This window comes from Drosophila melanogaster, chromosome X (assembly GCF_000001215.4).
Source record: "Drosophila melanogaster chromosome X".
NCBI classification, from domain to species: domain Eukaryota; kingdom Metazoa; phylum Arthropoda; class Insecta; order Diptera; family Drosophilidae; genus Drosophila; species Drosophila melanogaster.
In genome coordinates this window covers 13194880-13220883 of record NC_004354.4, presented here as the reverse complement: position 1 = coordinate 13220883, position 26004 = coordinate 13194880, and the positions used below count along the sequence as shown (strand labels likewise).

The window sequence follows — 26004 nt, the reverse complement described above, 5'->3', positions numbered from 1 at the left end:
CCATACATGCATACATATTTGTAGCCAACCAATTAGAAATTCATCAGCATTTATCAGCCTTTACGAAACGATTTTACGAAATGTATATTACATTAATTCCATCGTTTGAATAATTCTAGGAATATGTCATTAATAGCTCGGCTCATAATTTTGTAACATGGCTTCATTATTTAAAGGCTTGATTTTATATCTGTTATCTTAAAATAAATTAAAATTAGCCGGACTCTGATTTTATAAAATGTGTTACTTCTATCCGCGAGCGGTAAAAATACTATTTAATCGGGATTAAATGGTATACGTGGCGTATGAGTAATAAATCGATTTTTTACACTAAACCCAGTTTAGAACATTTGATCAGACTGGTAACACTTTTCCAACGAAGGTCCACCCTACTGTACAGATGTACATATGTACGTATGTAAAATTGTGAATGATTACTGTTGTTCCTACCATTTATAAATATGTATATAAACTGTTGATAATGCATACTACTTGTTGTTTTATAAAGTTATTAATTATTAGTTATAATTACCATTACAGTTGTTGTTGTTACTGTTATATTATTATTGTTGTTATTGCTGACATGCACACACACACACACACACACAAATGTACACAATCACAAACACGATCACACACATTAGATACATATCGTTTTTGGCAATTGTTAACATTGCAATTTCTCTCTGCACTCTCTCTTTCTCTCTCTCTCTGCGAATTCCCCGTTATTCGCTCAGACTTCGACAGCGAAATCCTTTCACCGCCCGGCAATGACGAAATCAAGGAGGATCAATGGATGGGCGTTACGGTGCGTTCGAATCCCCTACAGGCCAACGGATCCGGCGGAAAGGTAAGCGAATCGAAAGAATTTAGATTGAAAATACTAAGATAACACGACCATCCAAGTAATTTATGCATTTAACTATTCTATCGCACTTAAAAACGGAATAAACGTTAAGTCTAATTGAATTTTTTTTTTTAAATCTATGCATAATATTGCAGGTAATCGTCTGCGCCCATCGCTATATGTACATCGTCCGAGAGAATCGTTATGGACAGGGTCTCTGCTATCTCCTAACGAACGATCTGCAATTCGAAGAGGTCCACGAGCCCTGCAAAGGACGACCTGTGCAAAGGTCAGTACTATTCACACGTCCTTCAAGCTGTATGCATTGAGTTATGTAGTATTAAATCGATCAGATTTCATAATCCATTCCATTGCGGCTTGTCCTAGGTCATCGCCATTGATCAGGTTGATGTAATCAACATAAATGTTACATACCCATACTCTTCCCTTTCTCAGTTGACATGGGTCAGTTGTTTGTTTTTCCTGGCAGGGGAGGGAGCGTAGGAAAAGTGTCAAGGTGAATTATCTCCAGCTATGAATAATGCGTGGGTGTTTCGCCCAATTAGCATGCAGTGTGTGTGTGGCATTGGGGGGAAAAGTGTTGGATTTGGACGAGGTTCAGGGGTTGGGAGCAGCAGGGTCACCTCAAGTGTGACACCGATGACGTCGTTGCAGGGTAAAAAAAAAAAGTCACACTCATAAAGGTGAAATTTAATTTATTTAAATGGAGGGAGCGTTTGGAAGTAGAAATATATGGGGATTCCGCACCCACATGATGACCGAAATCAAGGAGCGGTTGGGAACGGGAGGTTAAAGGTGGGCATAAGGGTATGGGGAAGCGGGAGGGAGATGGAAGGCCTGTCATCATTCTGAATATGCAATTTTTCATCGAGGTGAAGCTCGCGTGTCCAAACTCGATTCGGGAATAAGCTGGGGGTTACTAAAAAAAAAAGAATTTATAAGGAACAAATAGTTGGAAAGAGGTGAAGTTGTGTTGGTCAACAGGCAAATGTTGACCCTGGTCATCCATTAATGTCCAACGCACAACTCCATTCGGGAATAGACAAATGACATGAAAAAAAAAAGATACGGGTGTCCAAAGAGTCCTTTTGTTGACCATGGTCATCTATTAATGTCCCGATGCGGGAATAGATTAAGCCACCGTTTGCCTCACATGATGATGAACTGCACATGTCCTTGGACAACAGTCATTAGTTAGGCGTCAACTGGAGAATGTTTGGATGTCACTTTTATTTTGATATCCAATTTAGTTGATATCATTAAAGCATACAGCGACTCATAGTGTTTATCCTTGATTAAAGTACAGATGTAGTTATGTCCCTAATAATCTCAACCCTTCTGCATCCATCAGGCAACACGAAGATTATGGACTGTGCCAGGCGGGCACATCGGCTGCCCTACTGGACGATGACACCATGGTGTTGGGTTCCCCTGGACCGTACACATGGCGCGGATCCATTTGGGTGACTCAGGTGGGCGGGGAGTACCTGCAGCGCGACAAGACGACCTACTACAGTGATCATTCGGACTTGAATTCGCCGGTGGACAAGTACAGCTATCTTGGTATGTCGGTGACCGGTGGCAGATTCTTTGGTCACATGTCATATGCGGCTGGAGCTCCACGATCCGAGGGTCATGGACAGGTGGTGATTTTCGACAAGTCCACCGATAATCCAATACCGGTGCACTCGATCCTGGATGGTGAGCAATTCGGTTCGAGTTTTGGCTATGAACTGGCAACCGCCGATATAAACGGAGATCACAGGCCGGATTTAATAGTGGCAGCTCCTTTGTACTTCACAAAAACGGAAGGTGGAGCTGTGTATGTGTACCAGAATATCCAGGATACGTTGCCCATGAAGTACACACTCAAGTTGACGGGACCTCTGGAGAGTCGTTTCGGTCTGGCGTTGGCCAATATCGGAGATCTGAACAAGGATAACTGCGAGGATCTGGCCGTGGGAGCACCATACGAGGGCAACGGCGTAGTCTACATCTACTTGGGCTCGAGTCAGGGCCTGAATTCCAAGCCCGCCCAGAAGATCCAGGCCTCGGAACTGGGTGGAACCATACCCAATGGTCAACCGATTCGTACCTTTGGCATCTCTATATCCGGCAACACGGACTTGGATGATAACTCCTATCCGGATGTGGTAATCGGAGCATTCAACTCCTCGGCAGCCGTAATCCTGCTGGCCAGACCTATCATCAGCATTCAGACGAGTGTACAGCGCAAGGAGCTGCATAACATGGATCCCAATACGCCCGGCTGTTTGGACGATCCGGCCAGTAATCTAACATGTTTCACGTTCAGAGCATGTTGCAGCATTGAACCGTACGATGAGAAGAACAAGGAACTCCGGTTGGCTTATAGCGTCGAAGCGGAAACCTTCGATCACCTAAAGAAATTCTCTCGCGTCTTCTTCTTCGATCGGGAAAATAAGCGGACGAATGTGCTCAGTCGCGTGGTGAGAGTGCATACGAATGGAAGGACAGAATGCCAGGCAGTCACGGGCTACATCAAGGCCAATACCCGGGATATCCAGACTCCCGTGCGTTTCCGCTTGAAGTACTCGCTGGTGGAACCCCCATTGGCGGATTCTGCTTTGGTACGCCTCAATCCGATATTGGATCAGACCCAGGCGCATGTCGATTTCGAGGGCACCTTCCAGAAAGACTGTGGCGATGACGATCTCTGTGAGAGCAATCTGATTATCCGGGTGGAGCCGAACATCACTGAGTCCTCAGGTGAGCCATTCGTATAATTGTGAAATACTACAGATTTTAACCTATTACACTTCTTATCATCATTTAGGCAACGAATACACACTGATTCTGGATGAAACGGAACTGGAGGTCCGCATCAATGTTAGCAATCTGGCGGATTCTGCTTACGAAGCTCAACTATTCATCGCCCATCAGGCGGGTGTTTCATATGTGGCAACCAAGAAGCCGGTAAGTGGTTACCAGAAGTTGCGTAAATTCTTCAATGGTTCTATACCGTATTTCCCATTTCAACCAACCCATAGACGAATGCCACGTGCAATAGCTACAATACCACCCTGGTTGCCTGCAGTCTTGGTAATCCCATGCTGCGCGACACCACCACATTTGTGACCATCCGATTCCAGCCCAAAGGATTGGAGCCAAGTGAGAAGATCATGCTATTCCACATATTCGCAAATACCACCTCCAAGCTGGTGGGACCCGAACGTCCCGAGCGGGATCTTCGCGTGAATGTGGTGCGTCGGGCGAAGCTCAACTTCCGAGGTTGGGCCATACCCGAGCAGAGTTTCTACAGTGGATCGAGTGTGGCTAATTCGGTTGCAAATACTGCCGCCACCGATATAGAAGGACATGGTCCGATGGGTATGGACGATGTGGGCTCCCAAGTTCATCACATGTTCACCATTTTCAATGAGGGACCATCCACGGCGCCGAAGGTACAAATGGTCATCCATTGGCCATACTCACTGTACAGTGATCCACAGAGCGGTCGACCGGTTCAGTATCTACTCTATCTGGAGCAAGTACCCACTGTGGAAGTTAGCCAGGGCGAATGCCATGTGGCCAAAGAATATGTCAATCCGCTGAATTTGGCCAGCGGTTCTAGGGAAAATCCAGCCTACTTGAGTGCTCCCGCCCAGATGAGAATGTTCCCCTCGCAGTCGCGTCATTCGTTCAACAAGAGCTTGATCCACTCGCAGAGAAGCTACTACTCCAGCAGCCACCGGGATGATCATTCGGATGACACTCAATCGAACCGCAATCGTGTCCGTCGCAGTTTCCTAGAACGGGTGACGCGCCTGGAGAGGTTAATGTACGATCCCGAGAGTAGCAATGCGGCGAATGGCAAGAAGCAGGACATCGTCGAGCTGGACTGCAATAAGGGCGCGACCAACTGCGTGCGCATCGAGTGTGACATCCTAAACATGCCCGCTTTGTCCGAGGCCCAGGTGGTGGTCAAGGCGCGCCTGTGGAACTCGACGCTGGTCAGTGAGTATCCTCGGGTGGAAAGGGTCAGGATTTTCTCGACAGCCACGGCTCAAATACCCGAGAGCTATGGCGTCGAGGTGATGGATCACAATAACATAGAGGTGAGTTTTCTATGGTAACGAGATCGAGAATTCGTTTACATACCATTCTTTATCAGGTGGAGACGCGGGCCTATCCGGAGTTAAGGAACCAACAGCGCGACACATCGATACCGTGGCTGATTATCATCCTGGGCATCGTTGGTGGCCTGCTCCTCCTTGCGCTGGTCACCTATGTGCTGTGGAAGGTAGGCTTCTTTAAGCGCATCCGACCCACCGATCCGACGTTAAGCGGCAATCTGGAGAAAATGAACGAGGAGAAGCCCTTCCTGGCGCCATCAAAGAATACGCATCACGTTTTCTAACAAGAGGGCACCGTTGGCTGGGATTTGGTGCGCCGTCGGAGGCGTCGACGTCGTCTAAAGCTGCGACTTCCTGTTACCGCTCAGCCACGACATGGTTGGCGAAAAACTACGGATAAGTCCATTAACAACAATAATAACAACAATCACAACAACAACAGCAGCAACAGTAGAAACGACAGCGATGTGGACGTACTTTCGCTGACACCACCGCCGCCCCCTCTTAGCATCTTTAGCTGGGGAAACGATGGCTATTACCAAGCCAGCGCAGCCTGGTGGGGTCACCACATGTGATCAAATGGGTCACCGTGGATCAAGTGGGTCATGTGGGTTGTGGTTCAATGTGCCATTTCACTTACTTAATACAAATGGGTTAAGTTCAGTTCGGTGGATGCGATCGGATGGAATTGATAGCCCGGATTCCGTCACTGGAATCAGCTAAATATAAATTCAAGTTCAATCCTAATTCCCTTAAAGTAAAAAGTATATTTAGACAACCCCTTTTCCTAATGGTGCTTTTAAAACATCTGCAACTAATTAAAGAATGCTAAACACTTAAGAATTAGACCCAACAAAACAAAACAAAAAATAATGCTGGGGATTGCCTTTTGATTGTAATGTCTTGAAACCCAAAAAAAATATAAAGAACCTACTTTATATCTAGCTGATGTCAGTACTGAGCTTAGATTTAAAGATTTAGCTAAGCCCAAAACGTTGATAATCTTTGTGAAAAATGTTATTGTCATATATAGATTTAAGCCTTACAGGCTAAGTTGTAGGGAACGACGAGAAAATTCCGAATATAGAATATATACTTAACCACTGCCAACAACAAATTAAAAGTGCCTCGAAATCGAATCGAAAGTCCAATTTACCGGACACGAGTTAGGATCAAAAGAAAATAATTAAATAAAAAAAAAAGAAATCGAAAGTATTAGCACTAACTTAATGCATTACTATAAATAATCCACGCAACTAAATTTAGCACACACCAGCAAGAATATTCTTATTTTGTTTGTTTTCCGTCAGCTATTCTAAGTGATAGTTTTTAAAATTGTGAGAAAAAAACTAGAGATGTTAGTTTTTTATGTATGTTTTTGTATGTATGGGGTCGAGATGTAGTTAAATTAGTTGTAAATATAAATTCGATAGTACTAGCTGTAAATAGTAATTATGTTCTTGATTTATTCAATATACACTTCCTTTTTTTTAAACCATTTGGTGTTTTGAATTTTCTGTTTGGCGGGCGTTTGAAGCGAACATGTTCGAACCGAAGTGCCGTAGCAGGCAGCTATAGCATTGCAGCTGTCTGGCAAACACACTTAAAGAAATTGTGCATATATACAGAATTGGTAGATTTGGTAAGCAATATTTAATTCTTGTTTTTTTTTCCAGTTTTAAACAAATATCGAACGCAAAAGAATTTACTATGTGACATTTTGGCGGGCATTTTTAATTCATAGTAACGTTAAGAATTTTCTGAACTGTTAAATCAGAAGGTTGTCTTTTTCGATTGGCCGCATCGAATGCAATAATTTCCACCTTATTAAATGTCTGGGCGCCTGTTTCGATTTTGCGATAGATATCAATCCCCAAAGTAGAACCCATAGTCAATACGTAAAACAAGAAAACAAGCACAGTGTTACCTATTCGGAGCGAATTACTTATAAAGATTTATATTTCACACATTTTTAAGGACATTTTCCGTATGAGGGGCGCCCGTGTTATAAATTTACATTAGGAAATGTTGAAAAAATGTGTCAATGGAGCTCGCCTATTCTTTTTATGCATAGCTATAGCTATTAGTGGAATCTATACAGCATCGGTTTCTTGTATTGTACGCCAATCTCAACATTACATTCTAGACGTAGTACAAATGGATTAATAGTTGATGGTAGTTAGGCTACAGCTATTGTTCAATCACTGCTCTTCAATTAAAGAATTTTGATGTTTGTAAACCGAATTGGAAAATCTTAGCTTTTTGAGTAGCGACAAGAATTGCTGACCGTCCGCTCTACGGGCTGATTATTGATTGAAAAGTAAGATGATGGAAAGGAAAAAAAAAAGTTGAGGCTCGGGCTTCGGAAATACCTAGCCTAATACAGGCTTTCGGTATTTGAGGAGCGCGGCTTCTTTAGCTTCTCGAGGTTCTTAATAACAATGTCGTGCAGCGAGGAGTAGCGATTGCGGACCTCACAAACGACCAGCCACAAGCTGAGGTACTCCTTCTCGTCAAGTTCGACGACTGCGCGCCGATAATCATCGATGTGCGGATACTTGGCCACCTTGGACACCACCTTGGCGCGCGACAAGAAATAGCGCGATATCTGGTCAAAGAAGGCGGCCGCCTCGGATTCCACAGTTTGAATTTCGGCAAGCGTGTCCTCTTGAATGGAGACGCCAAAGTTGTTGCCATCCTCGATCTTGGGTATCATAAAGGAGATCCACATCTTAAGTAGATTGGCTGCAAAAGAAATCAATTCAGAAATTACTAGGTATTCATTAAAAAGCTTAATGTCAGGCAAAACTTTAGCTACTGGCATTTGTACCGTTCGAATGTAAAAATTCTTGGAATTCATTGTTTTAGGAAAATTGAAGGGGCTCTTGAATAGCATAAAAACATTTATTAGGTTGAGACGCTTGAATATACGGTGTACTTACAATCCTCCACAAGCTTCCTGATGATAGGCTTGACGACCTTGATCATCTCGCAGAGCGGCTTGTTGCACGGCACTGTACCGGCGGGCAGACCCATGACAGGCTGCCCAGAGACGATGACATCCACGCGCTGGCGCTTGGTGGGCAGACTGTCACGATCCTCCAACTCGTTTTTAACCAGGAGAGGCGGCAGGACCGGGATGTTGAGGTCCTGGTGCACTTCTTCGAAGTTGCGCTCGTTGAAGATCGGCGTGGCCAGCAGCTCGTTCAGCCGGACGATATTCTCCGGGAACCCCTTGGTGATTAGCAGCTCTGCCTTGAGGATCAACGAGTCCTTGTACTCCTGCACCTTTACCACAGTGTCGTTAGGCATTTCGTTAGCTATGTGGATTCCTTTTCGTGTCCGTGGAAGCCTTTGATCCTGAGTCCTGTCTCCTGGCGTAGTACCGGTTCTTCTCGTTCCTTATCTTCTCAATAACAATCAGCAACGCGGACCGTCTGAAATCGGCGGACTTTTAGGGACTTGTGTCGGCGGATTGCGAAATTGAAAGCGGGAAAACCAGACTTACCGACAAATTTTGATGCCCAAGCAACAACACGCATGTGGTGCTAGAGGTGGAAGAAAAAGAATAATCGATGCTTATCGATAGCGTCGAAGTTTGCAGAAATTTTGCAAATTAATACCCCACAAGTATCTTAAATATCTTGAATGTCAATATATATTTTTTCTATACTTTTTTTAGATTGAAAGTCTTCTAATTACTTTCAGTTTCATAAACAAATTAGCTGAACATTAAAGTTGGCAAAACATATTTAAATGCATTAATGTACATTGCAGTTGGCATCATTTATTTAAATGCAACAGCTGAAGCTCGCTTCTCATTTACCATGTTAAACTTGCATATACTTTGTTGTAACGTGATTAGAATTTAACGGATATATATCATGAAATATAAAGAAATAAGACGCGCGCCATTTATCGATAGTCTTGTGTGCACCGCGTGCCAGACCGATAGATTTGTTTAAATACCAAGTAAGTTTATTATGTCTCCCTTTGTGCAATTTAAAATGTTTTCATTTAAATATCTATATTTTTAAAATATTTTCCATATATATATATTATAAGTAATATTAAGCTATTAATATTTTTAGAGCAAACACGCTATAAATAAGTGTGCCCAAATATAAGTTTTAGTATACATCGGCATTCTTATCAATAATCGTCAAACTGACGTTTTCTCGCTTCACCATTATCGATTCTCATCGATGTTTTTCCAGCTCTATCTAGTTGGCATCTCGTTAGTTGCGATAGTTGGCATGTTACGTGTGTTTTCGGCTTCGTCGCTTCATTCTCGTCTCGTTCTCGTTTCCTTCCTCCTTTATTCCGATTCCTCGTTTTGCGTGTATTGCGCGGTACAACGCATACGAACAAATTTATCCGAAGCGAAATACCGCGTGCAGCAACAAAAGAAAAACACACTCAACAACAACAACACACACGCATGCACACACGCATGCAGTCATTATCGCAACACCAATAACAACAGGAAGAACAACAACAACAAAAACATTTCTAACGCGCTGAAAATTGCGGAGTCCAGCCTTTTATATTTGCTGCATTTGCTATCTAACTTGCCGCACAATTGTTCTGTTCCGTTGACAGCATCAAAAACGCATTGTTAAAAAGAAATTAATATATAAATTTTAAACAAAACACAAAAAAAAACCAAGAAAAGAACGAAAAACGCGTGGGTGCGCGGTCTGTTGATTTTTTTTTTGTGGTTAACAACAACAACAAGAACCATCGGAGGGACGAACATCAAGAACAACCACCGTTAGCAGTAAGCAGGAGAATCAAAATGGTAAGTTTAAGTTAGCTGGCTTTTTTGTTGTTGCCGTCAATAGCATGACTTAATATAAATTTCTTTGTTGCTAAATTTTGACACACTCACATTTACCCACACACACATGCATAAAACAAAAACAAAGCGGCTGCAGAAGCTGATGAAGGAGAATAATAATGAGAAGAAGGAGCAGTAGCCAACTCATTCAATAATTGTTGTTTCTCCTTTTCTTGCGCCTTTCGCTCTTTCCTCGTCCACCCATTTTGTTGTTGTTGCTGTTTTTTTTATCTGCAATTGTTTTCTTCTGTAATTTCTAAGGATGCATTTTATATCGCAGATTCGCGTGGCCTGGAACCATGTGTTTTTCTCTCCCTCTCATACTCCCTCTTAGCGCTCGCCCCTCTCTTTCGTGCACACACGCTGAGTTTAGTTTTGGCGTTTTTTCCCCCGCACACGAGTTAAACGAATTCAGTCGACAAAAGTTGCGCTAGGTTAGGGTTAAGGCCATGCGACTCAGGGGCAACATGTGGGTTAAGACCATGGGCGGGGTATGGGGCTATGGGTCTATGGTGCATCATTGAATTGAGGATGACAACTATTTTTCAGGGGGCGGCATCGTTTTGAATGTTATCAAAACTATGACCATACAATTTCTATTTCTACAAATGTAATTTAAATTATATAGTCCGTAATAGTGTTGCTAATCTATTCAAAGAATCATTTTTTATAAAATATGTTAATAATATTTATTTGTATCATCAATTACTGGAAATTTGATATACTTATGCCAGCTTTTGACTACTCAAGTGTTTTACAAGTACCGCAGCTTTACAGTGATTGATTTGTGAAATGCTTATGCTTTTGTTTACGTGCAAAGAAAATAACTTTAATTCCTCTCAAAATGCACATATTTGTTATCTAAATTATCCTTATCCCTATGATATAATAATACGATTCACAATTTGTTTTCTTGATAAAGAAATAGATTTGATTATCGTTTATTTACCCGGATTTATTCGTTATTATTCCAAGTTTTTTTTTCCTCACACTTGTTGCTCGGCATGAGCGACGGAACCCCTGGCAGAGACTCAAACCACTCACGCAAAAGTTCGATAGAATCCCCGCTAAGGGGTTTCCACTGTAGAACTGCAGTTGGTGCAGCTGCAGCTCAGAAATGCATCCTGAGAAATGCGAGTTGCCCCTCCCACACAAGCTGCGCTGCTTTTCCTCTGCTGCAGCCAGAGCATTTCTGATTGGGGAGGGTGGGTAAGTGGTCCTACGAGCCGTGTTATGTATCGCCGTGTCCGCTTTGGCCAATGCATTCCGAGTTTTTTGGCGCCTGCGCTTTCACATTTCCCTCGGCCCGGTCAACATCTCTTTGCCAACTCCTGGGAGCGGGAGCCTTTATTAGCTAAATCTCTCCCCATTTTTGTAACATTTTTCAGGTCTATTTTCCTTGGCCTTTGTTTGTGTCCTTTTTTGTCCGTTTTTATCTGCACCTTTTGTTTTTATTTTTTCATTCGCCTACCCTGCTGATAAGGGTTAATGTTGTGGCTGTTTATTTTTCGTAATTCATACCAACTTTTTTTTTTTTTTTTTTTTTGGCAACAACATGTTGATGTTTCTATTTGTGCGAGAGGGTGGTTGATGGAAACACATGTTTTTGGCCACAGATTTTCAACATTTCCCTTGTTGCAAGGTCATTCGTTTTGATTTTATTTTGTGTGTCAACAAAAATGTTGCAATCCATTAACAGGCGGAGGTGTGGATGAAATATTGCGGAGTTAGAATTGATTTGGGAGTGAGAACTATGTTTTCGTTGAGGAATGCATTTCAGATGCTAATAGCGAATTCTTATTTTTATCTTTTGAGCCTAATTAAATGACTTCAATGTAAATGATTAATTAATTAAGTATCTAGTATCTATCTATCCTAGCCAAATACAATATAATAATATTCATTTTAAAGAGGTGATTACTTGAGTTAAGCTGGTTTTTGAAATCTGATTGGAAAAATGTTGAGAATATATCGCACTGTCGTAGATCAGTTTTTATAGTGATCGATCATTCCAGCGGACGTTCACTGTCCTCACTGCATTTGTTTGTCTCGGCTGCTTCTGTTTGCTTTGCTTTTGGCCCAAGTCCCTTGCCAGTTGTTTTATCCCGGAGCACACAGAGGTACACGGTATATATGTTTGAACGCATATAGCCAGCGAACGAGCCAACCAGACCCGTCGCCACCCTCCGGCGCCCACCAGCACCCTACCCCTTCCCCAAGGACGTGCCCACATCCACAGCCACAGCAGTCTGTCTTGCTCTAATTGCTGTACATGCGCTGCAGATTGCTGCTCCTCCTGGCACCCCCCCCCCCCTCATCCTCCACAACTTTCGACCTGCTCCAGTCCCCCTGACCAACCCCTTTGGCCGCATTCAGCTGCCAACTGAGCCAAAACCCTTTGGTTTAAAGGGGTTGGGGTTGAGAGGGTGGCTAGAAGGGTTGAGGGGGTGGTGTGGTGGGTGGGCCGTGGGATGCGGGATGTGGGGTTTCTGGGAGCAGAGAAAGCACATGCATATTACGCATAAAGGAGGAAACTTCGTATCTCTGCATGCCAAACATTTTGTTGTTGCTACTTCGTTTAATTTCCACAAGCGGAGGGGGTGGGAAAATGCCAACCCCTTTTTCGTTCTAAAGTGGGGCACTGTGGTCCGCGACCATTTTGTGTTATGAAAAGGTTAGAATGGAATAAATCTTAGTTTGGTAGATACGATAGTTATCTTAGTGACTTCTTCAAACTCTAGTTGGAAGATAAAAACAAGATAATGAATAAATTTATTTTAATAAAATAAGCAAAGAAACAAACTCAATTTATAATCCATATATTAAAAAAAATAATAATAATAATAATAAAATAGGAAATATTTCTTTATTGATGATACCTGTATGGCAATTAACTAATTAATTGGGACATGCTGCTTCGCACTTAACCCACTGTGTCCTTCGCCAAGGGGTTGGCCTCTCGCGTTTGTTTATCGGCCTGTTCCCAGTTCTACGTTCTACGTTCTACGTTCTCCGTTCTTGCCTTTCGTCGTCCTGACCGTGGAGAGATGTTGGCCAAAAACCCACCCCATTGGGCGGGCCCGTAGCACCCATAACACCCTGCTTAACCCGTTGGTAACCCCGTTTAACCCCTCCTGTCGCTGGCCGTCGAAAAACTGCAGCCCAAACTTTGCTTGTACTATGTGCGATGTGCTCGTGCTCGCTGTGAAATTTCCATTTTGGGTTTGTTTTCGGTGGTATTCCAAACTGGCTGGCAAACTGGCAAAGTGGCCCATGGCTGCTCGACAACTCCGGTCTTCGAACTCCGGTCGAGGTTTTTGGGTAGTTGGCTCCCACACGAGCATCGAGCCAGTCGCACAGTTTCCCGAACTCTGAAAAATAGTGCCCATAATTTGTGAACAAAGAGGTGGTTCCAGTTTACTTGGTTGCTTTAGTTTGCCCAGTGGTTCTCAGTATCAGATCCCAGGATCTTCCGCAGAACCTCATCCAACCGGCGACGCAAAGCATCTGACCGTTGGTCCTGCATTTTTCTACCCAAAACTCTGTGAGTGTGCGCTCCTTTTATATATTTATTTTTATATATATGTATATACATATCCCTTTCCCTGGCATTTTATATCTTTATTTTTTGTTTTTTTCGCCCATTTCGGGGGATTCCCTCGTTGTTTTTTTTTTCAACACGCGGCGTGCGCATTTTTTTCTCGTGCTTTTTGTGCCGTTTTTTCTAAACATCCGGGAAAGTCCCCACTTTGGTTCGCCCTCGAAAGTGTGCTACGAAAATAGATGAGGTTTTTCATGCTTTTTTCGTGTCCATTTTTCATCTTTGTTTTCGTAGGCATTCATCTGTTTGTGTGTGTGTTGGTGTGATATTACTTAGATGAATCCGCTTGAATATTTGTAATATTTTTTTGAGCGTTCGCGTAATGTTTGTGTTCAGCACAAAAAGAGCTGGGAAACTATGAAAATATCGATTTATATTCGCGATGTCGTTCGTTTTACGAGTACACTGAAAGAAATTTAAAGCAAAACGAACTATTAAATATGTTTCTGAAAGTCAGCGTATAAATGTACCAATGAAATCTATAAACAATACATTATATTAGTATTTGCCTTTAATATAGTATCGTGGCATAAGAATAAACTTTTTTGTTAATAAAACTAATATTTTGAAATACTTTTTCGTTTTCATAATATCACATAATAAAACATTCATGCAATTTTTCTATTACAGACATCGAAAAAACGAAAAACACTGTTGGATGCCGATGACGACAATGACAATTTTGATGAAGACGATTCGGGCTCCGATTTCGACGATGACGAGGATCCAGATCAAATAGAAGTGCCCGGTGAGTAAATCGCATTACGCTTTTTGAGAAACTTTAAAATCAATGCTTGCGCTTCTGGGCTTGAAGAATTCACCAGCAAAAAATAGTGAAAATTAGGTTCATTTTGAAAGGGATTTGAATGTGGCCTGAAATGTAGAAGGAGGGGTCTTGGCATCGGCACAGCACGGCACTCGGTTGGTTTTCTATTGTTTGGACAACAATTTCATAGGTATAGCATAGCCCCATTGGTGTGGGGGATGGAGTGAGATGTGGGCATTACTTTCCAACTTTCATGCAGTTTTAGAACCGAGCGGGAACCTTGCATAGTTTTTTGGCCCCTCGAAACGGGCGGTGGGATTGTGCCCAAAAAAAGGGGGTAGAAAAAGCGGGGGTGAATCACTGAAAGGGGTTGAGGTATTGAGATAAAAGCGGGAAAGTGGGTGCTCTTTTGAGACGTCGCTCCCTTGCCAGGCTGTAACTTATTCAGTTGGCATTTCAATCAACTGTGCGAGAATTTAATCCTTTTAGTTTATGAAATTATTATGACATTCCTACCAATCTTACTGAAATGCTGCAGAAATGTTGAGCTTTTTTCTATTCTATAATAGAATTATATTTAATAATTCTGATCAACAAGTACGTAAAGAAATTGATGATTGAAACAATAAGAGTATGCCAATTACTTTCTGATTTTATTTGAAAATATTTTTTTAAGTCGAAAGATTTCTGCACTAAATAAGCTTTATCAATTCGGCTAAAAAATCCCCGTGGCCCACCCATGCAATTGATTTGATATCTAGCCAACATTAATTAAAAGGCCACTTGGATTAGTCACTGAAACATTAATGAAATCACCCATTAATGCCCCTTCCATCTGAGACCGAACAACCGATGGTACACCTGTCCAGGAGTCCCTGGATGTTCGATGTCCAGCCAAGCCTTGAGCTCTGTTTGCCTCAGATCTGTTAGATATCGGCACATATATGTTCATACATATATAGAATCCGTTTGTATATACTACGGCCTATATGGGAATTATATATGCGCACATATGTGCCCGTACATACATACATATATCCGCCATTGGGGCTCACACTCTGGCATACAAGACCGATTATATGGCCATATATAGCTGACCATATTCGGGAGGAGAGCCAGTGGTTCCGTGCGTCATTAACCGTCGACCGGACATTCAGTTCGCGGTAAATTATTAAGCTCGACGAGAATCGAAGGGCAAGTTATGAAGTCCTTCAGTGGACAGAGTGAACAAAAACTCAACTAACGAAGTAATAATATCGTTGTCAATTATTAAGTAAGCAATATTCTGGCGGACTCTTGTGCAACTTTAAGTTTCTTTCGAACATTTCGCGCGTGTGAAAAGGGGACAAATTTCCTGACAGGTGTGCCGCCTGTGAGGAATATTAAGTACTCACTCGTTTAATAATTGAATAGGTAATGTCAGTTGGAAAAACAGTACAGCTATCTTTAAGCCTAGCAGTTATTATTTATTTTGACTCAATATCAGATCTAATTTTGTATAAAAAATCCAATTGATTTATATACACTTTGACTGCTGTGCTGCAATTTCGCTAATCAGCATCATATATGTAATTGTCTTGTACATGACTCGAAAATTCCTGTTGATGGTGTCATTGGTGTGGTCATTTGTTGATTCGCATGCACTACACATGCATAATGTGCATTTCGTAGAAATGCCTGAACCTGGAACTAAGAGCCTTTTGAGATTTGTGGTGCACCAAGGCGAACTGAATTTGATTTGTTGCCATCATCTTGACCGCGGCGTCCATCTGGCGGTGGGTAGCGGGAACTACGGGCATTAACGCATTACGATTCCCATTCACATTCATATTTAGTATATAGACGAATGTGCATCTCCTTTTATATGTGCGCTGGGTCTCACACATATAATTATGATTATGTATCCAGCCAACTGACCTTTCAAACCACACACCACCCCCCCTCCCCATCGTGTGGCACATAGCCTAGCACATACTTAGATCCACCTTCACCTTATGTGCTTGCATGCCTGCTCATTAATTAGATATTTACCTTAAATGAAGGGGTGATGCTGTGCTTTCGGGTTTGGGGGTATGTCTGCAATTTGTGCAGCTGGTCCATCTAGGGAATCTCGCAGGTCTTCGATGCGTATTGAACGCGGATTGTGAGGGGGGAGGGGGGGTGCTTAATGTGTACAAATTGCATTAAGTATTCGCACACAAAAAGCGAGAGACCCCCGTTTTCTAATCACGTGTTTCCCAGCAGAAGCAGGTAGCTGCATTAGTGATTCAAGATTCAAAAAGGGCAGCAATCAATGGTGACGTTTAAGTTCGCTGGCCATAAACCATGATGGTTTATTTGCATAATTTCTCATTTGGTTGCTAATAATGCTAGTGATTCAATCCTGCTAACTTCCTGTTTATTTCCAAAAAGCGAATGCTCATCGAAATTTATAATAATTACCAATTTTGTTCAATAATTTGTACAACTTATTTTGAAGATAACATAATACTTACAAAAACTTTCCATCCTTTTTTCCGCACGTATTTTTTTCTTTCATTTAGGTGGAGGTCGCGATTTGAACACAGCCGTTACGTACGCCCAAAATATCCGTAGCGGAGTGGGCGTGGCGCCCAAAGGCGGTATACCCATACCCATAAGTGGGGCGAAAATTGTTGTTGGCAATAATAAAATCAAGCCAATATCGTTGTTGCGCATTAACAACAATAACAACAATATAGTCACCAGTGTTAACAATAGAAACAACAACAATATCATCAGCACCAACGGCAGCAGCAATAACAACAACAATAGCATCAACAACAACAGCCAGATAATAAAAACAACAACAGTAACAACAACACCAACCACTGTGGGTGCTACGCCAACAGTTGGAGGCGTGGCACTGGGCGGAAAGCTAACAGTGATACCGATAGCAGGGAGAAACGTAGCCCTAGATAATAATTTAAGCAATATGCCAAAGAAACTGAATAACATGGTAACGGGTAAGTGCATTTAAATATTTAAATAATATCAATTAAGCACAGCACAGAAGCGAACCAACTTAATAATATTTAACAGCAGTGTTGCCAATTCATTAATCGAATTTACCAAAAAAAAAATGTGCGACAGTATGTTAACTATATTCTTACGTTAAAAATTCCATATGTTAAGGAAGCTTGACATTTTAGTTGATCTTACTTAATTTCAAAATGATATCTAAAATCTAAAAACAATAGAATATCCTAAGTTTGCCTTAGACAATAATAATGTGATGGTCCTATTAGCCGAATTTCTGATAGATGTACTAAAAAACTTAAAGTTGGCAGCACTGGCTTCAAATAACTAGCTGTTGATCACAATAATTAATGATGCTTGTGTTGTTCTCTTTCTTTATTTCTCTCTATTTCTCCACTCAACACTATATGTATATATATATATATATATATATATTGCTTGTCTTGATTTAAACCCGATTTATAAATACCGCCAACCCATATATATATTATATATAAAAATATATATAATTTTCCCAATCCCATTTTGTATGTCTTATCTGTTGTTGATTTTTATTTTTTATTCCGGTTATTGTTTTTGTGGTTATTTGTGTTCTGTTGTTTACGCTTTCCTCGCGCGGACACTTGGTGCTCCAATCAGCCATGGGCAGTCCAGCGGCCAGGAGCAGCGGCAATGCTGGGACGACTGGTTCGTCCCAGGGTGGTGCCATCGGCTCCACCAGCAGCTACTTGAACAGCCTGACCACCAACGAACTGATGAACCTGGCCGCCTATGTGGCCGCCAAGGGCAGCAACGCCCCACCGCCACCGCCGCCGTCCACAGCCGCCAATTCGGTGAGGCATTCACCAACAGGCGGCATTCCCAATCCCGGTGGCAATTTCTTTGGCGGATCGGCGGCGGCGTCCACTTCAGCCTCTGCTGCTAATTTTAATATGGCCGCGTCTTTATTGGCGCAGAGTAAGTCGATTAATGTTGGTAACAACCAAGAAAAATGACCTTCTTTTCCAAAATGTCTAAAAACAATAATAATATGTGCGTGTGTGTGTGTGTGCGCGCGTGTGTGTTGTGGGTTTAATGTTCTTTGTATAGATAGTTCCAAAGGTAAGATACCCAAGTCAAATACTTAGAACTGTATGAGATATTATGTATATTAAGTGATTCTTTTGGATTTGGCACCATTTTTAAATTTGAAAATAAACGAGAAAGCCATTCAAAATACGTTTGATTAGTTCAATAATCAGCGCTTAAAAATTATGGAATGCTCTTTCGAATATCTTTCGGTTTCGTTAGACTTTTTATTTTTTTATTGCACCAAATGTTATCTTTTTTGCATCATGTGCGCTTGGAAAACATTTTGAAAGTGTAGAAATTCTAAAACCAGTAGGCGCTTGTGTTTTGATTCGACATCTTACGGTGTTCAGCGTAGACGAAAGCCACATGATTTTCAAATTTCGGAAAGAGCAGATGTTCAAAAAAAAAAAAAAATTTATAAATTTTGTCTAGCATTTTAAATTTTGTAATTCTTTTTTGTGTATGGTACATTTTTAAAATTTTAAGTTCGTATAATGGATTCAACTGAAAACGCAATTGTCAACGACGTCGTTAAATATGAGAGAATAGAAATACCACTGGAAACCAGTAGTATAAACACACTGCCTCCGGACGCGTCAAATTGGGACGCATTGCAGAAAGAGATCAATCTGAAGGTGGCGGAGACCATGAAGAGCTTCTACAGGGAGCACTCAAAGGCGATTTATAAGATGGAGCAGCTAATAATCGATAGACTGGGACCCGAAACGAGCCATAATTCGAATAGCGAGATCAAGGAGATTGCGGAACTAATGCGAAGGCTAGTGAACCATGTGGAGAACATGGAGCCCGTCTTCAAACTCGAAGTGGTTGAAAGCACCTTGCTGCAGAAGCCTGACTCTTCGATGGGCAGTTCAGGAGGAGGTACAAAAACATGTGGTAGTCGGGAAATGGCAGAATCTGTGCCTGCCATTGTTATTTTCTCCAATCTTACCTTTAACGTCCAGACCATCAGCGAAAAGGACTTCCTGGTGGCTCAGGCGAAAAAACGGCACAAACCAGGATGCAGTAGTGTCACTGTCAAGAGCACGGATACATGAACATGAGAACATGAGCGGTTTTGATGTCAACTTGATGCTGCTGAAGAAATCGCTGTTCTCCTTCCAACTAAATCGAAACAATCACTATTTGCCGCCTGTTTGTCGTTTGCGCAGGACCCGTAGACAAATAGTCCATCAGCCAGTGGATGCGGCTCCTTTTCACGGCTGACCAACTGGATGTGTATAAGGGGCATTCACTAACCAGTAGAGCGATCCTTTCCAGTCGTTTTGAGCTGGTTCACTGGAGTAGATGTTCGGAAAACAATTGCTAATCTTTTAATAGCTTGGTCTAAATCTAATGAATGATTCACTGGGATTTGATTGATGTGTGGATGTCGTTTGAGTATATGGATAGCTTGTTTCTGTGTCTTATATATATATATGGATTGAATAGATTTATCGCTTGATTCTAGAGTCTTCAGTTAAACTGGCACGTTATTAATGCCATCCTAGTTAATGACTAACAAAGCTCTTTCTATTTTCTTTCCGTCTTCCTCTGTTTAAATCCGACTGCCTTCCTCTGTCTCTTTCCATTCGATGTCGCCCCGCATATACACCTCTCACTCACTCTGGTGTCGTGTATACCTAATTACCGAACCACATCATTATCCAAAACAACTTGCTGCAAAAACAACAACCAACCCGAATCCCTTTACCTTCCAGTGAGTTATGCAGGCGGAGCTTCCCAAATTCGCGCCTTAAAGGTAGCCGGAAATATTGGCGGAGTCGGGAATAATCAGAAGCCGCCACCAATAGCCACAACTCCCGGAAGCGGAGGACCGGCTGGCGGAGCACCTGGTAGCGGAGTGAAGGGGAACAACTCAATGATGGAGGCCGTACAGAAACTGATAGCAATGAATCCGGAATACCTAACCAGTGGCATACCGAATACCGTATTCCAGATGTTTATGCAATCAATGCAACGTCCACAGGCAACTCCGTCGCCGAATCAGCCAATGAATCCCGGCGCAATGGTGACCAGTGCAGCTGCAGCGGCTGCCCACGCCTCAGCGGTTGCCTATGTCCAGCAGGAGGAGGATGAGGTCGACTACGAGGAGATGGGCGTAGCCGAGACATATGCCGACTACTGGCCTGCGAAATGTAAGTTTAACTTGCCTTGGATAATAAGTCGAAAGTTCAGTGATTAACAACACGTTCATTTGTCCCGATCCCGCAGTGAAACTTGGAAAGAAACATCCGGATGCCGTTGTGGAGACAGCATCGCTTAGCTCCGTTGAGCCCTGTGATGTCTACTACAAGCTGTCTCTGCCACTCGAAACAATCAATAGCGGCCATTTGAGCGCCCTGCAATTGGAGTCCATTACGTACGCATCCCAGGCGCACGATCATCTGCTTCCGGACGGCAGTCGGGCTGGATTCCTTATCGGAGACGGCGCTGGTGTGGGCAAGGGTCGCACAATCGCCGGCATCATTTACGAGAACTATTTGAAGGGTCGCAAGAAGGCGCTATGGATATCCGTGTCCAACGATCTCAAGTACGATGCCGAGCGGGATCTCAGCGATATTGGGGCAACGCGTATCGAGGTCCATGCCCTCAACAAGGTGGGTGTCAATACAAGTAAACTTTGCAAAAGGGCTATTAACTGATTATATTGCCATAGTTTAAATACGCCAAAATCAGCTCCGATGTGAATAACAATTGCAAGCGTGGCGTAATCTTCAGCACATATTCCGCTTTGATAGGCGAGTCCAATAACAAGACGGGCAAGTACCGATCCCGCTTCCGTCAGCTTCTGCAATGGTGTGGTGAGGATTTCGAGGGCCTCATCATCTTCGACGAGTGTCACAAGGCGAAAAATCTGTGTCCCGTGGGTTCTGGCAAACCAACGAAGACGGGCCAGACCGTTCTGGAGCTGCAGCAGAAATTGCCCAAGGCCCGAGTGGTCTATGCATCCGCAACGGGTGCCTCTGAGCCCAAGAATATGGCTTATATGGTTCGTCTGGGTCTCTGGGGTCAGGGAACGGCCTTTGGCAACTTTAACGACTTTATCACCGCCGTGGAGAGACGGTAAGCTGACTTTATTTACTTTATTTATTTGTTAACTACATATTTGCTTATTTCAGCGGTGTGGGCGCCATGGAGATCGTAGCCATGGACATGAAGCTGCGTGGCATGTACATCGCTCGCCAGCTAAGTTTCAAGGGCGTGAGCTTCAAAATCGAGGAGGTTCCACTCTCCAAGGAGTTTCGCAAGATCTACGATCAGTCCGTTGAGCTCTGGGTGGAGGCCATGCAAAAGTTCACCGAGGCGGCCGAACTGATCGATGCCGAGAGCCGAATGAAGAAGACGATGTGGGGTCAGTTCTGGTCCTCGCATCAGCGCTTTTTCAAGTACCTTTGCATTGCTGCCAAGGTCAACCATGCGGTGCTGGTCGCCCGCGAGTCTATAAAATACGGAAAGTGTGTCGTCATCGGTCTGCAGTCGACCGGCGAGGCTCGAACTCTAGATCAGTTGGAACGCGACGATGGCGAACTCACCGACTTTGTATCTACGGCTAAGTAAGTAGTCGTTAACTATTTTTTATAATGATTCATAAACACTTACCGTACAAATAACTCTCCTTTCCACAGAGGTGTCTTTCAGTCGTTTGTGGAGCGCCACTTTCCGGCACCCGATCGTAATCGCATCAACCGCATCCTGGGTCTCTACGATGAGACACCTTCCTTGTCATCCGTTGCCGATTCCACGTCTAGCTTGAGTAACAATAGTAATATCACCACAGCGGCTGGCAAAAGGAAGGGAAGTAATAACAATGATAACCGATCCACAAAGATCAAAAAGAAGAAGCGCAGTGGATCTTGGGAATGTAGCGACAGCGAGGATGAGAATACGGATATGAAACGCAATCGAAAACGGGATGGAGGCAACTCCAACAGCGATAGCGACGAGGCAAATAGTGATGACGACCTTAAGAGTGATATAGATGATGAAGATGAGGATCATGATGTGGACAGCGACCAGAGAAGCGTGGCTAGCGATGCTAGTTCCGATTTTAATCCCTTCTTCAGCGGCAGCGATAGCGATATTGACCCCTGGGTGAATGCTCGCAGCAAGAAGTCAAAGAAGGCCCAGAAGAAAAGCAAGAAAAAGGTGAAGAAGGAGAAGACCAAAAAGGAAATCACCACCTCATCAGCAACCGATCCCAGTGGCAGTACGGCAATGTCCGCCACTGTTGTTGCTGCTCTGAATGCGGTCAAGAATCGGAAATCCCAGCTCTCCACACAGGACAAGATTCAGGATCTTCTGCAAAAGAAACAAGAGCTGAAAGGCACTGTCACGCCGGTGGGTGTGAATGGTGTTAAACTAAACTATGGTCCTCCGCCCAAAGATGCAATTGAACGCGCTTGCACGATGAAAGAGGAGCTGCTGCGCAAGATCGAGCGACTGGGGGCCCGACTGCCACCAAATACGCTGGACCAATTGATCGACGAACTGGGTGGTCCCGATAACGTGGCCGAAATGACTGGTCGAAGGGGTCGCGTTGTACAAACTGATGATGGTAGCATTCAATACGAGTCCAGAACCGAATCGGATGTCCCACTGGAAACGCTTAACATTACGGAGAAGCAGCGCTTCATGGACGGCGAGAAGGATGTGGCAATCATTTCGGAAGCGGCGTCCAGTGGTATTTCGCTTCAGAGTGATCGGCGGGTCTTCAATCAGCGCCGACGTGTCCACATAACATTGGAGTTGCCCTGGTCCGCCGACAGAGCCATCCAGCAGTTTGGGCGTACCCACCGATCCAATCAGGTCTGTTGTATATATTATATATATATATATTGATTGTATTATAATGTAATATCTTTAATCAGGTTAATGCGCCCGAGTACATCTTCCTCATCTCAGATTTGGCTGGTGAAAGACGTTTCGCTTCTACCGTTGCCAAGCGTTTGGAATCGCTAGGAGCGCTCACCCACGGCGATCGCAGGGCTACGGAGACTCGGGATCTCTCCCAGTTTAACATAGACAACAAATATGGTCGACAAGCCCTGGAAACTGTGATGCGTACCATAATGGGCTACGAGTCACCGCTGGTGCCGCCGCCTACGGACTACAGTGGCGAGTTCTTTAAGGACATCGCTGGAGCCTTGGTCGGTGTGGGCATTATCGTGAATAGCGAAAGTCATCCGGGTGTGCTAAGTCTCGACAAGGACTACAACAACATATCAAAGTTTCTCAACCGTATTCTCGGCTGTCCAGTGGATCTGCAGAATCGTTTATTTAAGTATTTTACGGACACCATGACAGCAATCATTCAGCAGGCAAAGCGCGGCGGTCGCTTCGATTTGGGCATTTTGGGTAAGTGTCGTTGAGTTGAGAGTCTATTGCGAGCAAATTGTAATGCCATGTATCTATTTTACTCCACTAGATCTTGGAGCTGCCGGTGAGAATGTCACCCGCGTCCGACTTATTCGGTTCGTGCGCAAACATGCCACCGGAGTGGCACCCACAGAGATGCACACGGTTCGAGTGGAAAGAGGCATGATATGGCAAGAAGCCATTGACAAGTAAGTTAAGGAATCTTATTGTAAATGAGTTGTTAATTCTATGAATTTAAAATAATTTGCAGATATGCCGATCTGTTCAACGAGAACGAGGGCTTCTATCTGTCCCACCAGCTACGCAACCAGAAGCGAACCGCCATTATGGTGGTGATTCTAGAGTCACGCAACAGCAGCTCGACGAGCAGTACCACCGATTTGGACAGCGGTAGCAAGAAAAAGAAAACTCACAGCAAAAAGGAGATCATGTGTCAGATATACCGACCAAACACTGGTCTTCAGGTTCGCCACGAATCGCTTTTTGAGCTTGAGAAGAAGTATCGCAAGGTGGCCAGCGAGGAGGCTGAGCCGCACTGGACGGAACAGTATGATGCCTCGGTTAACACCTGTTCGCACGCATACTGGAACGGCAACTGTAGAAATGTTAGCCTGGGGAACGACTGTGAGGTAAGTGTGTGTAAGATTTGGCTACACTTTATCGAAATTTCTTCATTGAACTATCTTTATTGACATGTTTACTTTTGCATCTTTAGGTGGGCTTGCGTCAACGTTTGTACCACGTTCTGGCTGGATCCGTGCTCTCCGTTTGGGGACGCGTGGAGCACATACTGAATACACGTTCCAATAGCAAGATGCAAGTGATACGCATGAAGACCACCGAGGGGGAGAAGATTGTGGGCACCTTAATACCCAAGTCCTGCTTCGAGCCATTGGTGGCCGATTTGCGCAGTGATTCGGAGAAGCAGGAGGAGTTTAACTACTAATTTTGTAAAGATTACCAGTACCAGTACCAGATTTCGTTATTTTTTTTTCAATTTTGAGACCGCTTTTTCCCACGTATCTTCCAAACCGAGGCCAAGCAAAATTTGAATCCACAGCTAACTAAGCATGTGCAGCAGGCTTCAACCTATTATATAAATATATACATACTATAAATATATATACACACTATTATAATTACATACCGTATGTGTAAAAGTGCATGAATTATGGCTCCTGGACAAAAGAAAATGCTTAAGAAACGAACCTTTTTTTTTCTTATTTTTAAATAGACTTAATCGTGTACAACCATAAACCCATCCATCAGACTTTGGCTCGTTATAGTTCATAGAAACACCACACTCACATACTGACACACGCGCAACGTACAGATGATATGATGACATATAGAGAACGAAATGTAAACGCTTATAAATGGACTTTTCTCAATGATTTAATGATTAATTTATTTTTATTATTATTATTATTATTATTATTATTATTACGATTATTATTATTACTATATATATAAATACGTTTTTAATTGTTTTTAATGTAACAATTTTAAGGCTGCAGCGCGGCGCAGCAAACCCCCCAAGATAAGGCATTTTTTTTAATCAAACAAACTTTGTAATTAGGTATTTACGTGTAATGTAAGTTTAACCAACAGACATTGAGAGGCATCTGAATATAAGTTAAGAAAATCGCGTTAAATATTCGCTGAAAAATCATGTGAATTGTGCACGCGTACGTACAGTTAATAAATATAAATGTGCGGATTGAATGAAAGTTTTGGTCTTATTAATCAAACTATTTATGGTTTAATTACCCTTTCTTTAATGATGCGAATGCAAAGGTAAGATACAGAATATAATAACTTTTTTAAAACGGGAATTTACGAAAAATTTAAGAAACCTAGAATACTTGATAGCAAATCGATTGGGATTCAAAACACAAACTCAACGAGGTATGACATTCCATATTTGGATTATTATTTTCAATGTTTTGATTAAAAAACCGATTATTTTTTTTACAAAAAATCAGGGAAACCATTTTTCCGAAAATTGAAATATTTAAGATCGGTTTTTTGGGTATAACTTGACTAAAAATGGCCTCACAGCAAAAAGAATTACCATTTTATACTCCCTATTACCAATACTAACCTCCCTATCACTTTTGAACGGATTTTGTTAAATAATTTTTTGGCCAAATTTTCGCATTTTTTGTAAGGGGTAACATCATCAAAATTTGCGAAAAATTGAAAAGTCCTAGAATACCCAAACTTAAATGCAATTCGATTGGGATTTAAAAAACAAACGCAACGAGGTATGCCATTCCATATTTGGATTATTATTTTCAATGTTTTGATTAAAATACCGATTATTTTTTTAGCAATTGCGAAAAA

The 26004-nt window shown here is 42.7% G+C and overlaps 4 protein-coding genes across 11 annotated transcripts in view; 3 read left to right on the top strand and 1 right to left on the bottom strand.

Moving 5' to 3' along the window:
* mew (multiple edematous wings) overlaps positions 1-6475 on the top strand; it is a 44082-nt gene extending 37607 nt beyond the window's left edge. For 5 of the 6 annotated variants that reach the window (NM_167354.2, NM_001272574.1, NM_001298267.1 and 2 more), the window contains 6 exons: positions 738-850; positions 1003-1136; positions 2220-3616; positions 3684-3823; positions 3898-4965; positions 5022-5728. In NM_167354.2, coding sequence (NP_727679.1) covers positions 738-850; positions 1003-1136; positions 2220-3616; positions 3684-3823; positions 3898-4965; positions 5022-5267 — 3098 coding nt within the window. In that variant the 3' untranslated portion in view covers positions 5268-5728. Of the gene's footprint in view, positions 1-737; positions 851-1002; positions 1137-2219; positions 3617-3683; positions 3824-3897; positions 4966-5021 lie in introns of all 6 variants that reach the window. The other variant, NM_078590.3, reaches the window with a different exon arrangement.
* REG (Proteasome regulator gamma) lies at positions 6476-8559 on the bottom strand. 2 transcript variants are annotated; one of them, NM_001272573.2, is made up of 3 exons: positions 8492-8559; positions 7926-8434; positions 6476-7728 (listed from the first exon to the last, which is right to left on the bottom strand). In NM_001272573.2, exons 2-3 carry the CDS (start codon positions 8293-8295, stop codon positions 7361-7363), a joined length of 738 nt encoding a protein of 245 aa, NP_001259502.1. In that variant the 5' UTR covers positions 8296-8434; positions 8492-8559; the 3' UTR covers positions 6476-7360. The 2 variants fall into 2 exon arrangements, with proteins under 2 accessions (NP_001259502.1, NP_572866.1); NM_132638.4 differs by having other exon boundaries at positions 6909-7728; positions 7926-8420; positions 8492-8546.
* Positions 8560-9209: 650 nt separating this feature from the next.
* On the top strand, positions 9210-25385 carry sno (strawberry notch). Of its 2 annotated transcripts, NM_001103497.2 has the most exons (13): positions 9210-9784; positions 14055-14172; positions 16734-17174; positions 17827-18144; positions 19980-20417; positions 20494-20879; positions 20939-21345; positions 21402-21836; positions 21909-23088; positions 23151-23637; positions 23708-23846; positions 23909-24287; positions 24374-25385. In NM_001103497.2, exons 1-13 carry the CDS (start codon positions 9782-9784, stop codon positions 24602-24604), a joined length of 4962 nt encoding a protein of 1653 aa, NP_001096967.1. In that variant the 5' UTR covers positions 9210-9781; the 3' UTR covers positions 24605-25385. The 2 variants fall into 2 exon arrangements, with proteins under 2 accessions (NP_001096967.1, NP_511144.2); NM_078589.4 differs by lacking the exon at positions 17827-18144.
* CG44437 (uncharacterized protein) lies at positions 18622-19714 on the top strand. Its single transcript, NM_001298266.1, has one exon. The coding sequence runs from the start codon at positions 18753-18755 to the stop codon at positions 19314-19316; it is 564 nt and encodes a 187-aa protein (NP_001285195.1). The 5' UTR covers positions 18622-18752; the 3' UTR covers positions 19317-19714.
* Positions 25386-26004: the final 619 nt, after the last annotated feature.

What these genes read in the sequence shown, in the direction of transcription:
- REG (NM_001272573.2), bottom strand. Translation starts at nt 8,295, where the DNA reads ATGCCTAACGACACTGTGGTAAAGGTGCAGGAGTACAAGGACTCGTTG. An exon ending in CAGGAAGCTTGTGGAGGATT is followed by an intron (nt 7,729 to 7,925) that starts GTAAGTACACCG and finishes TTTCTTTTGCAG; the next exon opens with CCAATCTACTTAAGATGTGG.
- sno (NM_001103497.2), top strand. An exon ending in ATCACCGCCGTGGAGAGACG is followed by an intron (nt 21,346 to 21,401) that starts GTAAGCTGACTT and finishes TGCTTATTTCAG; the next exon opens with CGGTGTGGGCGCCATGGAGA. An exon ending in GACTTTGTATCTACGGCTAA is followed by an intron (nt 21,837 to 21,908) that starts GTAAGTAGTCGT and finishes TCCTTTCCACAG; the next exon opens with AGGTGTCTTTCAGTCGTTTG.
- CG44437 (NM_001298266.1), top strand. Translation starts at nt 18,753, where the DNA reads ATGGATTCAACTGAAAACGCAATTGTCAACGACGTCGTTAAATATGAG.